Source organism: Mustela putorius, unplaced genomic scaffold (genome assembly GCF_011764305.1).
Source record: "Mustela putorius furo isolate JIRA1106 unplaced genomic scaffold, ASM1176430v1.1 tig00003942_pilon_pilon_pilon, whole genome shotgun sequence".
Classification (NCBI taxonomy): Eukaryota; Metazoa; Chordata; class Mammalia; order Carnivora; family Mustelidae; genus Mustela; species Mustela putorius.
This window is the reverse complement of record NW_025422087.1, coordinates 16,025,375-16,039,349: the sequence shown is the minus strand read 5'-3', so window position 1 is coordinate 16,039,349 and position 13,975 is coordinate 16,025,375. Positions and strand designations below refer to the sequence as shown.

Below are 13,975 nucleotides of genomic sequence, written 5' to 3'. Positions count from 1 at the left end.
AAAATCTTAAAAACAAAAACAAATTGTCAAGAATCGAAGGTAAGCTGATCTAGTGGGTTCTTATTCATGACTTTCAGCCACCATTCCTACTACCTATTTACTGTGAGTACTTTTCATAATCTTCCAAGGCAGTAATCTTTTTTAAACTCTTGCATAGTATTATCCCTGTAGATAGGTAATTAATAACCCAGAGAATTCTAAGGGTGCAAACTAAAATGTCTCTTTGTGAAGATTGCCTATGTTGGTTGTGTATTATGTTGCTTTTATTAAAATAATACATTCTCATTTTAAAAAATTGAAATGGATGCCTGGGTGGCTAAGTTGGTTAAGTGTTGGACTCTTGATCGCAGTTCAGGTCTTGATCTCAGGGTTGTAAGTTCGAGTTCTACCAAAATAAAGGAAAAGAAAGAAAGAGTTACAAAGACTGGTATCTTTTAGTAAGGAAAAAACAGACATCAGTACCCTCTTACATTAGTGGACATCTTTCCAGATAGCTGTGTATAAAATATGCCTGTGCTTTTTAGATTATGGCCATCTTATTTTTTTTTTTAATTTTATTTATTTATTTGAGAGAGAGAATGATGGAGGAGAGGGAGAAGCAGGCTCCCTGCCAAGCAGGGAGCCCAATGCGGGGCTCAGTCCTAGGACCCTGGGATCATGACCTGAGCTAAAGGCAGACGCTTAACATCTGAGCCACCCAGGCACCCCAGATTATGGCTACCTTAAAAGAATGAAATCTCTGAATTGCATCATCCCACAGTAAATTATTCTCTTACAGATTATAGTCCATATGGAACCCACAGTGGCTGGGGAGGTTCTCCATATTCAACTCATCAAAACATTCCTTCTCAGGGACACTTCAGTGAGAGGTATGAGTCATTCTTTTTACTTTTATAAGCCTTTAAAATTATTCAGCTTTTCTCATTTTATTTTTCTTGTCAATGATTTTTATTATTTTCTTTTCTTTTTTTTTTTTAAGATTTTATTTATTTATTTGACAGAGAGAAATCACAAGTAGATGGAGAGGCAGGCAGAGAGAGAGAGGGAAGCAGGCTCCCTGCTCAGCAGGGAGCCCGATGCGGGACTCGATCCCAGGACCCTGAGATCATGACCTGAGCCGAAGGCAGCGGCTTAACCCACTGAGCCACCCAGGCACCCGATTTTTATTATTTTCATGATGAAGTAACAGATTTTTATGTCAGCACAGTAGTAGATCAAACCTGGGGCGGGGGTTGTTTGTTTTCTTTCAATTTTTTTTTTTTTTCAATTGAAGTACAGTTGACACAAAATGTTACATTAGGTCAATAATATTTTATCCATTCTTTCCCACCACAGGGAGAGAATGTCCATGTCAGAAGTGGCCAGTCATGGAAAACCCCTTCCATCTGCTGAGAGGGAACAGCTACGACTAGAATTGCAACAACTAAACCATCAAATTAGCCAACAGACTCAACTACGTGGGCTAGAGGTACCAGTTTACAGATATTTTTTTCATCCCAATTTTTGAAGGGCTCTCAAAGAGGTTTTAAAAGGAAGAACTTTTAAGGTACTATGAACATAAAAACTTAAGGGCTGTTTCTTAAAGAGTTAGTATAGCTGTCCATTCTTTAAAGAATTTAAGTACTTAAGAATTCAGTGTGGGAAAATAGGAAATAATTCTGTTCCATTAAAATAGAAAACAGATTATCTAAAAATTTCCCAGCAGAAACTTCGATTCCCTGATGGCACATTTAAGGTATACAGTTTTTATCAACAAATGCTTTTAGCTTAACATTTTTCATTTTTCGGGGCGCCTGGGTGGCTCAGTGGGTTGGGCCGCTGCCTTCGGCTCGGGTCATGATCTCAGGGTCCTGGGATCGAGTCCCACATCGGGCTCTCTGCTCAGCGGAGAGCCTGCTTCCCTCTCTCTCTCTCTCTCTGCCTGCCTCTCCGTCTACTTGTGATCTCTCTCTGTCAAATAAATAAATAAAATCCTTAAAAAAAAAAAAAATAAATAACATTTTTCATTTTTCATACTGCCTTTTTTTTTTTTCTTTAAGATTTTATTTATTTATTTGACAGACACAGAGATTACAAGTAGGCAGAGAGAGAGGGGGAGAAGCAGGCTTCCAGCTGAGCAGAGAGCCCGACTCGGGACTCGATCCCAGGACATTGGGATCATGACCTGAGCCTAAGGCAGCGGCTTAACCGACTGAGCCACCCAGGTGCCCCCATACTGTCTTTCTTAATTAAAAAAAAAATTTCCCTTAATCCTCCACATTTATTTATATATCTTTAAAAGATAGAATTTTTGAACTTGGACTTTAAAAAGAGCCTCTGTATAGCGATTGCACCTTTCATTAATCTAGTTCTTTGAGTTTATAAGTTACCAATCACAGGTCCTGACTGACCCTTACAATGATCCGGTCATGTAGGTTCGGCAAGTGGTATAGTCCCCCTCTTCTGCTTGAAGGATAGGAGTTTCACAGAGGTTGAAATATAAACCCAACTCTTCCTACTCCAAATTCAATGTTCTTTCCACCATGTTGCCTGACAAAGAGAAAAAGTATCTGAAAACAAGGAATTTTTTAAATTCTTTAAAGTGCCACATAAAGAAGACGGTTTTGTTTGCTTTACTTACATGGGAGCATATTTTTTGAATTTAGAAAACTGAAGACATTCTACTGATAAATATATTGCTCCCTTCTGGAGGAGAAGTAGCTATTAGAACATTAGTTGTTACCTTTCTACCAAAACTTTGATAAGGAAGGCACCCCTTTGGGAATAAATTTTTAACTAATTCTTAGATTCCCTCATTACGAAGACAAATAGGAGATTGTGTTTTTTGGAACACATGTCTGACTGATGCTCTTATGTAAGCAATTAGGCTTAGAATTTCTTTTAACTATGTAACTCATATTTCATCTTCTTGTGCCATTATTTTATTTACACTGGTCTAGAACTTCTTCCTAATTCCTATTGTTAAAAATAAGTAGAATGCTGTGTTTATGTTCTTCTTTAGTTGATTAGCTTTTTAAAGATTCAGACCATTAACTGCAAGTATTATTTCTTATCCTGCTAGCTCATGGCTTTTTGTCTTATTTGAAATTTGTAGACCCATTTTCTGTTCCAAAAGAATAAACAGCATCATTTGGAACTTTGCCACATATTTAACTCAGTATGGTTAAATGTCCTTGCCATTACTGAGGTTTCATTGAAATAAATTGCGGGATTTACTTCAGAAAATTCCATTTAAAAGAGGGAAAGAAATATGCATTTATACTTGACTTCTCTTTCAAATCAAGTAAGAGCAACTTATCCCTAAGATTAAATTACTGTTTAGTAAGTATAAATCCCCTGGTTTTTCTTTTTAGTTCAAATGGCACTCAAAAGAGATAGAACCTTATAGTGTCATTTTTATTGCAAATATCTTCATGATAAACTACTTGAGGCAGTGGTCTGAAATTGGGCCTGGTCATTCTGTGCATGGTGTGAAATGTGTTGAGTTGTGTATGTGCTTGGCTTTATGTACTAGGCTGTTAGTAACAGGCTGGTGTTGCAGAGGGAGGTGAACACCCTGGCAGGCCAGTCACAGCCCCCACCACCACCTCCAAAGTGGCCTGGAATGATTTCAAGTGAGCAGTTGAGCTTGGAACTGCACCAGGTGGAAAGGGAAATCGGGAAGAGAACCCGGGAACTGAGTATGGTGAGTGTTCTGGTGGGAAAGCGTGGGAGCCGGGATAGGTGAAAAGGAAAGCTTCTGTGTAGTGATGTCGGAGAATTCATGGCTCTAGAGCTCTAGAATCATCACCCCAAGGCACTCCAGTGAGTGATTAATACTTAGAATAGTTTCATGAGGATGAGCTAGCTCCCTCTTTTATTCATTCCTCCTCTCATTCCCTTCTTGTTTCAGTGTGTTCTTGGTCTTAGTAATTCTGTATTACGAAAAACTTTTAAGGGAAAACAAGGCAGTTAATTGTACAATATTAAATTACTGTTAAATATCCTGGTTAGGGAAGATGAGGGGATGGTGTTTATGATTTTGTAATGTGTGTTCACAAATAGCATTCTAGTTTTTATAGCCTTTAGTTATTGAAGACCTGTTTTTTGTTATGAGTAAAATGCTATCTACACCTTCCTTATTGAGAAATTGTATCCACGCATATACTTAGGGTTTGCTTCATAGTGCATGAATACTAGTTTTAGTAAATTTTGGAGTTTGGGCGATTGAACCATTCCCCCCAGTTGCATGGTAATTGACTCTTTGGTTGCATAATTTTCACGTTCTTTCCAAGCAAATAAATGGGGTATTTCATTTTTCTGGCTTCAGTAAGCACATTATAGGTGGTTATTACATTTTGGCTTACCTTTTCTAAGTCATCAGTTTTTCTAACTTGAGGCATTCACCCCCTTGTTTTCTGGCTTGGATACTGAGCAAGTGTACTCTATTATCATCATGTATGTCTCTCTTTTAGGCTGCCCATTTCTTTGGTCATTTTATAAAAGTGTATATGATTTGTGAATTATCAATTTGTATTATCTGTATTTGGTCTCTCATTAGCACCATTAAATAGAAGATAACTGAATTTACTTCCTTCTCTTTCAAAGGAGAACCAGTGTTCTCTGGACATGAAAAGCAAATTGAATACAAGTAAGCAAGCTGAAAATGGACAACCAGAACCACAAAATAAGGTTCCAGCTGAGGACCTTACATTGACATTCAGGTAAAGGAAGGGACATTGTTATAGTCTTACATTATGCAGTCTTGACAGAAGTATCCTCATAAATATGATTTGTTTTTAAAATTATCATTCTGTATACATTCATTAAGAATATTTTCACATAACTTTAGATATAAAACTTGGAAGTTTAGAACAGGTTCAAAACTGAATTATCTGTCAATACCTAAAAATTAATTTTTCTGGCTCCATTTCTTCTTTCCTGTTTTTTAGTTTATTTAAAGCCAGTGTTAATATTTTGCTATAGACCTTCCCAGCCCTTCTGAAGTGTGTTCATATCCACCTTCCACCTCGTCCCCTTGGTTTTTAATTCGGTCTATCCCATATCATCTAGAGGTGGAGGGATACATGTTAGCTCTCTGTGAACAACCCTGCAATAAACAGGTTTGTAGTAGTTCTTTATGTGCACAGCTGTCATTATTTCCTCAGGGTAGTTTGAAGTCATTTGCGGCATAGTCCTGAGTTACTCTCTTGATGATGGCATAGCAATAATTTCTAATGCCCTTTTGTTTTTAGCTAATTAAATCAATGCATTGTCCTGAGTTCTAAATAATTTCTTGTACTTGTAAGCCTGCTAAAGCAGGGGTCAGAGCTTTTAGTCCAGATAGTAAGAATTTAAAATTAGGGGTCTTACAGTCTCTGTGGAGAAACTCTCAGTTCTGCCCTTGTAGTGTGAAAGCAGCCATAGACAATCCATGAACAGATGGGCAAGCTATGTTTCAGTAAAATTATACTTACAAAAACAGGCACTGCTTAGCCTTAGTTTGCCAAACCCCATGCATAAACCATGGACATCGAACTGTAAATTAAAGTCCAAAAAGCTACTTGCATATTTTTCCATACTAGTAAAAGAAAGGCCCTAAAAAAATTTTTTTTTTTTTAAGATTTTATTTATTTATTTGACAGACAGAGATCACAAGCAGGTAGAGAGGCAGGCAGGCAGAGAGAGAGAGAGAAGAGGAAGCAGGCTCCCCGCTGAGCAGAGAGCCCGATGTGGGACTCGATCCCAGGACCCTGAGATCATGACCTGAGCCGAAGGCAGAGGCTTAACCCTCTGAGCCACCCAGGCGCCCCAAAAAAACATTTTTTTTTAAAGATTTTCTTTATTTAATACAGAGAGAGAGATCACAAATAGGCAGAGAACCCGATGTGGGGCTCAGTCCCAAGACCCTGAGATCATGACCTGAGCTGAAGGCAGAGTTAACCCACTGAGCCACCCAGGTGCCGCAAGAAAGACCCTATTGATTTTATTCTGCTAATACTCATTTTTATCTCTCTCCTTATTTAAAATTCCAACTTTTTTTTTATATGTCAACAGCGATGTACCAAATGGCTCAGCTTTGACACAAGAGAATATCAGCCTCCTGTCAAACAAGACCAGCTCTCTGAACCTGTCAGAGGACCCCGAGGGAGGAGGTGACAACAATGACTCCCAGAGAGCAGGAGTCACACCCACTTCTGCTCCCTAAATTATGAAGAGTCCAACGTTTATCTTTTGCTCCTGATTAATTTGCGGGGCATAGGGGTAGGAGAACAGATAACTTCTAAACTTTTTCTCTGAGAGTGGTCAGAGAAATCAAGGAACAGTAGCGGAGGCAATGTGCACAAACACCACTACTAAAAACAAACCCTGCACATAGTTCACATTAATGCATTTTTTAATTTAAAAAAAAAGAAAAAGAAAAAGAAAATTAGCAGTATCTGCAAGCAATTCAGATTAAATTTGTTTTTGTTCTGTGAATGAACTTTATTTTAATAACTTTGGACGCCTTGGATCCAGGGCTTTAAAAAAAAAGAAGATATTATATATACACTCTGTTTGATTAATTGTATGATCTTAATGAAGTAGGTTTTTCTTGTATTTTGGTATTATTACATACCCAGTGTATAATTCCTTACCCCCAGTCCTATCCAACGTTTGTAAACCCCATAATTAAAACAGACAGAAAGCACCAGACTGAGAATTTGGTGGTGCTTGAGAAACAAAGAGACAGTAGTAGACTAGTTATTAGAAAATGTGCAGCAAACCAACTTTTCCAAGAGCTATTACTTGAAAGTCATAATTTTCTTTCTCTTTCTTGTTACTGGCCTCATATATATGTTTTTCATATAGCACTAAAACTTCTGGTTTTTGCTTTTTCAGAGAGATAATTACCAATTAATTTTTTGAAGTTCTCACTTCCATATTAAGGATCCATGTCCTTCTCTTAATGTAATCAGAAAGTCAGGCCAATATTGTAGGCTCTTTGATTAGTTTAAATGGAGATGATTTTAAGAATGAACTGTAACTTACTAGTACTGAAAATACATGGTCAATGTATTACCTGTACTGAGCGGATGGTTGGAAATTTGGAGCTGTGCTTTTTCAAATTAAACTTCTGCTAAAATCATAAAATGTATTTTTAAAAAAATCAACCATGTTTTAAAACTGCAGCACTTGACTTGAACTGAAAATGAACAGTCATGTTATTTTGTGGATGTTTTTATTTTGTTTTACTCAAAACCGAAAGTATAAAATCACATGAAAGCCACTGGCTTTCAAGTAGATTTGGCAAATACAGACTGCCCAGATCTTAAGGATAGTTATGAATTGACTAGTTGTTGTTCAGAATCATTGGCACCATTTGGTTGTAAATATCTAAAAGTCAGTTTTCTTAGACTTGACTTTACAGTAGTGAAGAGATTCCTTGTAAAAGTGTTGAAAAGAATAAGGAAGAATTTTTTTTTTAATTAGTTCTGCTGCACATATTCTGATGCCATGTGTCTATACTGAACTAAGACCCTATAGAACATGTTTAGTGGGGATTATTTGATGTAGTCACCCTCCCCATCCCTCCGTTTGCCTGATTTTTTAAAACTTTCCCTTTCTGGACTATACTACTAAAACAGAAAGCACTGGTTATGTAATAAGTTACTGCATTGCTTTGGTTGGGTAAAAGCAAGAGTTTGTATTTTTCTTGTTTCTTATTTTCTTAACCCTTAACTCCTGCTGAGGTCATAACAACCTCAGTGTAAGCTCTGTGTCCATCATACTGTTAACTGAAACAAATGGGGGGAGGAGGGAGGGAAATACAGTCCTGTCATTGCCTACCAGTAGGAGAGTCCAAACAGAACACTCTTTTGAGTAGCGATTATTTAATTTGCCCAGTCAAGGCGCACTGTGTTTATATACTATTTCACATTGAATTTGATTATGCCCTACAGACCTGGCTGGTCAAGGATTTGATATACACATATTGGCTTGGGATTCGAGCTTTCTTTTTTATTTAAATAAAAATTTATATATATTATATATATATACATATATACATAGCTATATCTGTATATATATTGGGTATGTTTTAAGGATTTTTTCGCATGAGCGCAGCTGTTGCGATAAAATGACTGATTGGGAGGTAGAAGCACTGAATGAAGATGAGGCATTTTTTCAGTTGATAATCATATTTTCCTTTTTTAAAAAAATACACACTTGCTTTTTTTGCTTTTTTGTTTGTTTTCTTTTTTGCTTGAAACCCTCTTATATGTAAGTGCTTATTGTTTTTTGGGAGAAGGAGAGAAACTTTGTATGTCTGACAGAGTCCCAAGATTTTTCATTTCTTTGTATAACTGTAAAAGGCAACATTCTTGGCCTCCAACCTTCTGTAGGCAGATTTGGGCAGATCTTATTTCTCACTTGGACATGTTAGATAATTCCTAAATTTTAGAAGCAGTTGGTTCAGTTTGGAACTCAGAATGATTCTGGTATTAGGGAATTTTTGAGTATTGATTTTGTTGAAGTTCAGAATAAATGTAAAATTCTATTTTGGATATCCATTGAAACATCTAATAAGTCAACTTCTGTCATTCTTATTTTTATATCCTCCAAATACACTCCTTGCTTCCACCATTTTTATTTCATAAGCTAGGCAGGAATAGGTAGTATTTCTATTAAGAATAAAACCAGAAAAGCCACTATTTTGAATTGACTTAAAATCGTCCCTTTCACTTTTTAAGGTAGTTTCATTGGTGATGGGGATGGGGGACAGATCACTTAAATTGTAGCCTTAATTCTAGCTGTACCTCAGTAAGGCCCCACACACTCTAGAGGAAATCTGGTTGGGTAGAAAGGCAGAAGAATGATAGCCTATCCCACTGTGCCTTTAACTTACCTATTTTAAATTGGTCATTCTGCCTTATCTCAGTGGAAATTCTTAAAACTTTCCTAGTACCCCCAAGCAGTTTTAGAAATTAAATAAAACCTCCAAAGTTTGGATTTTTTTTTTCCTTTTCCCTTTCTCTGTGGTACAGTTTGTGAAATGATGAGCCTGTAAGGGTAAGCAGCCTTTTTGGGCAAAACTGCTTGACTCTTCTTTTAACTGCTTGACTCTTCAGCTGCGCCCCCCCCCCCCAAACATGTGAAAGGGATTGTTTTGGGGGGATTTGGTTTTGGGTTTTTTGGGTTTTGTTTTTTTGTTTTTTTCATTTTCTTTGCTGTTAAAATGTATATCTTTAGAAGCAGTTAAATTAAATTGGTCAAATAGGAAATACAGTTTTTATGCTTTCTACTTAGTAAATATTAATTTCTTCTGGAGATGACTTTTTTTGCTTTTCATTGAATTCAGAAGCAAGACTGACATCACAGATGAACATGAGCAATTCTGAGAGGGTGAAGGTAGGAGTATAATAATCATTGTGTTCACTCTTGTTTAAATAACAAAACCAGAATCTTATAGCTAGGAATATAAAAGTATTTTTTCCCCCCAAGGTATCTCTGGAAAAGAGTAGAAGAACTAAGAATAAGATATAGTTACATAGTTTCCTAACTTATATATAGTTCTTTTACCTTATAGATACTGTCACAAGATAAGTCCAGTAGCTGCCCTGTCTTGGGTAATTTACAGAAGCTAAAGTGACCAAAGATCCATTCCTTGTAACTTTTGTAATCAAAAGAACAGTTAGTTATAGCATAAGTTTCTAGTAATAGTATTCACATGATAAGACACTATTTCTAATACCAGTTATAAATATCCAAATACTCAGAATGTATAAAAAAATTATTTGGTATGGCATTAATGTGGCTGATTCCCTTCTCTCGTCGTATTTCCCTTCCCTTCTGGACTTCCCATGCATTTATTCTTTTGCCTAAAAGACATAAAATTGGTATGATTCTCATTTGCTACCATGAATGTGTAACTCCATCAGACTTTTCCATAGGTCTTCAGGGTTGGAGCTCAAAGTTTGTTTTTTGTTTTTTTTCCTGACCCTTTTCTGTCTTGCAGATTCCCCTTGACTTACCCACTGCCCTCCCCAATCTGCAACAGTGACAGTTTGCTGCCTCAAAACAGAGCATTCAAATGAATTCGCTTAGCCAATAACTTCTGTGAAGTTGCCTTTTCTAATGGTGTTATTACTCAGTGATGCACAAATGTGGTATTTGCCCTACTGGTAGGCAAACAAAGGTCTGGTTAAGAATGGTAACCTGCTGTTTTCTTTAAAGGAGAGCCAAAGACTTGTGCTTTACTCTGTTTTGGTTTTGGGGGAAATAGCCATTTTGATTGTGAAACCTTTTAGTATTTGTCAGTTGATTGTACTGTGTAATAGATTTATCTAAAGATAACTGTTAAAGGTAGCTGGCCTTATAAAATGTAAAAGTAATGAAAATTCACCAGTTTCTCTAAACCAGTGAATGCATCTTTTACAATATTGTGTGTAAGCAGATCCCCTGTTTTTTGAGATTATTTTGTCATGACAGCATCTTGTGTGTTTTGGTTTTGTACTAGTGTCTGGAAGGACAATCTATATCACCATGGTCAAGCTATGAGACTGGGTAAAAGAATTCATGAGCATGTGACTGGTGAGAAATAAACTATAGTCACTGCATGTCTATGATTATATTTGGATTTGGAGAAAAACAGTATCTTCACTAAAAAGTATTTGAGTGCTTTTAAATATAAATGGTGATGGATGGAGGTCTTACCCTCTTTTTTCCACTTCATTTTTGCTCATTTTAAAGACTTGAGAAAAGGTTTCATAATTTTAAATTTACCTGTTAAAAGCACCTATACGGATACATATTTTGTAAAAGGAAAGATCCAGTTACTTTTTTTGGAGAAATTAATGATCTGCCTAGAAATTAACTTCAGTGTTTACCTAGATTTGTCCCCTAAAAGAGCCTGATTGTGTTTATTTTTTAGTTGGTGATACCTGGTGATAGTGTTACAAGATGATCTCTTCCCTGAAAAATCAGCCTGTCCTTTTAGAAAAAAAATTAGAGCAACTAAACTAAAGCAGATTTTACTTTCAACATTAGGGACTGAACAAATAAGTGGTCTACTGCTGTCATCATTTTACCCATTTTGCTGGTCCTCTTTCATACCTTTCTACCTTGGACAGCTATGACTTTTATATTTATTTGTGCTTCAGCTCAGCTTTATGAAATTTTCCTGCTGAAAGGATTTACTGGGAGTTGTAGGTGGATTGCAGTTAATATTTTATTAAATTCTTTATTCAACTTTTCTGAGCCATTTGAAAAAGAAAGCTGTTTTTGTCAAAAGGTACTGTTAATTGTAGTAAATACCAACTTAAGATTTGGTTTTTAAGATTTTATTGCTTTGACTGCTAAAGATATTTTCACATATAAAATATTCTAATTGATAAGTAATACTAGCTATGATGTTAATAAATAATAGGACACTGCCACCACCAGGAAGAAGTAACACCTTTTAATAATAAATGTGTTCCCAGTAGGTGGGTTTTCAATACTGCACTGAAGAAAGTGGGTAGAGCCCTTTGAAATTGTGTTGTGATAAAGGGACTTAACCTCATCACTGGAATCCTTCTTTTCAGAGCCTCTGAATTTTCAGCCAAACACTGAATTTACTTTGAATTTTATTCCTAAGCAAAACATCCCTAGAGTAATAACCTTTGTTTTCACAAGAAAATAAGGCACAATAACCCGAGAGAGAGAAGTTAAACCTCAAGGTAATATTGTGTCCAAAAATGTGTATTTAGAAAAGTTAAATCCTGTGGAGTTAGTATATGTATATATATATATACATATATATGTATGTATATATACACACTAGACAAGATGACTTGTTTTCTTGTACTGAGGTCTGCTTCTGGTTGTTTTTGTTTTGTTTTGTTGTTTTTAACTCTGTGTAGACAGAGCTCACAAGTCTTTGGCTTCCATTTTAGGTTGTACACTCAGAGTCATCTTATAACTGGAAACTATCAGACAGCCCCTGCTCCCCACCCCAGCCAGTGCATAAAAGGGTCATGAAAAGGATGGAAAGAAACTATTGGATAATTGGTTGCCTGGATGTTGTTGGGTTTTGGTTTGGGGGTTGGGGGTTGCCTATTGTTATTTTTTTAAATCACCATTTATAGTGTAATCACTGATTGACTGCCATTCTTACAATAGTATCTAAACAACCCTGTAATATATTCCTCTGATATAAAGGTATTTGAAGCTTTTGTTTATCATTTTTACATCCTCTTTTCAACGAAGGCACTGTCCTGAGAGCTACTTTTTCCAGGTGTGTTATTGCCCACATTTTCATTGCCATACCCCACATCCCAACCCCACCCCAATCGCCCTTCATCCTCTTCCTACCTTCTGGAAATGAAAGGAACTTGCAGGGGAATTTTCTTTTTTCCATTTTATTCACTGATCAGAGGCCTTGTTGTCTTACTTTATGATGATACTCTAACTTTTTGGAACAAGAGCAGTGGAAAAAGTTAATTAAGATGAACAAAATCTTTTACCCACTGAAGCATTTTCCAGTTGTGAGATTCCTCTTTGTGTGTGGTTTCCCCTTGTTCCTCCTGCTACCCTTTTTCCATGACTATGGTCAATTTGGTCTTTAGGCTCATACCAGTCTCCCCGAGACATTCTGCAGTCATTATCACCTTTTTGGGTGGATTTTATTTTGTTTTATTTTGGTTTTTTGTTTTTTGTTTTTTTAAAAAAAACTTTTTAACATTGATGCATATTTGCTTGGGATAGAGCTTGTGTAATTTACCAATCGTATTGATTGTATGTGATTGTGCCCTGCAGAGGTATATTTAACAAGACAAAAATAATTTAGGTTCATAAAGGAGCCCATGAGATTTGAGTCAGGTTATAGATGACTTCATGAAATCACTTAGTTCTGGATAGTGAGAATTTATATCTCCTATTCATATAAATCAGTGCTAGACAAAGTACCATTTTTTAAAAGTTCTCTTGAATTCCTATTTTTTTCCTTGCCTCAGCTCCCTGTTTATTCTTGCCTGTCTCCACCCACCTGTTCAGGAATAAAAATATTGTCTTAAAGTGACAGCTGATTTTTAAGTTGCTAAAGTTTGTGAAATTTTACTTTTTCCAGGAGTTTTCAACTTTTTAAAAAAAGAAATGAAAATAAATGGGTTGGAATTTCACAAACTGTGAATGGTTCTTTAGATTCTGGCAAACTGTGAAATCTTATTTGAAGACTATCTCTTGAAAGTTGGGGTTTTGGAATAGGAAGAAAAAAACCCTGTTCGAAATGGACCATTTTCTTCTCTTTTTAATGTGTTTATATTTCCAATTTTTAAACAGCCTTCAAAACAAGTGAGGTGGAAATAAAGAGTAATAGGAAGATGTTTAGGGCAGCAGAATTCTGGGTCTGAATAAGTGCATGTTATACTTGTCAGGTTTTTAAGAGGATTAAGGCCATCTTTATCAATTTTGTATTATTTGTGTGCATGTTGTTTATATCAAAGATGCCACATTTTGTTAAAATGCTATTTCCTTTATTACCGTGGAAACTGACTCAGCCTCATGTTGCTCCTAACTAGTGTTTAAAGCTCCCATGAGTTGCAGATAAAAGGGTTATTTTAACAAGTAGAAGGAGGTGATTCACCTTTTGGTTTGTAAATATATGAAAGTGTCTACAAGGTCTTTATCTGCTTTCTGTCAGCATTTATATTAAATGATAAATTAATGAGGAGAAATGTGTAGTCTTTTTTTATAAACGAGTCTGTGCCATTTTATTCTAACGTTGGGATTGTTACATCTTTTTTTATGTGAAAAATTGAGAATTAGATTAAAACATACTTGCAGTAGCCAATTTTGTAGAAATATCATAGGAATTACTCCAACCTTAAATACACTATCATCCATATTCCTTCCTATGTTCTAAAGCTATTGCATGGTAAAGGTGGTGCGTCTGAGATCCTAGCATCAGTAGTCAGTGAGACTCCGGGGCTAATATCCAGAGCTCTGGTTTTTGTTTTTTGTTTTTTAAGATTTTACT

The 13,975-nt window shown here is 36.1% G+C and overlaps 1 protein-coding gene across 5 annotated transcripts in view; it reads left to right on the top strand.

The window, feature by feature from the left end:
- The window catches only part of RC3H1 (ring finger and CCCH-type domains 1), an 81,546-nt gene extending 67,877 nt beyond the window's left edge, over positions 1–13,669 (top strand). For 3 of the 5 annotated variants that reach the window (XM_045069725.1, XM_045069722.1, XM_045069724.1), the window contains 5 exons: positions 779–869; positions 1,336–1,468; positions 3,515–3,685; positions 4,588–4,703; positions 6,037–13,669. In XM_045069725.1, the coding sequence (XP_044925660.1) occupies positions 779–869; positions 1,336–1,468; positions 3,515–3,685; positions 4,588–4,703; positions 6,037–6,187 (662 nt within the window). In that variant the 3' untranslated portion in view covers positions 6,188–13,669. The remainder of the gene's footprint in view (positions 1–778; positions 870–1,335; positions 1,469–3,514; positions 3,686–4,587; positions 4,704–6,036) is intronic. The other 2 variants (XR_006603587.1, XM_045069723.1) reach the window with 2 other exon arrangements.
- The last annotated feature ends 306 nt before the right edge of the window (positions 13,670–13,975 follow it).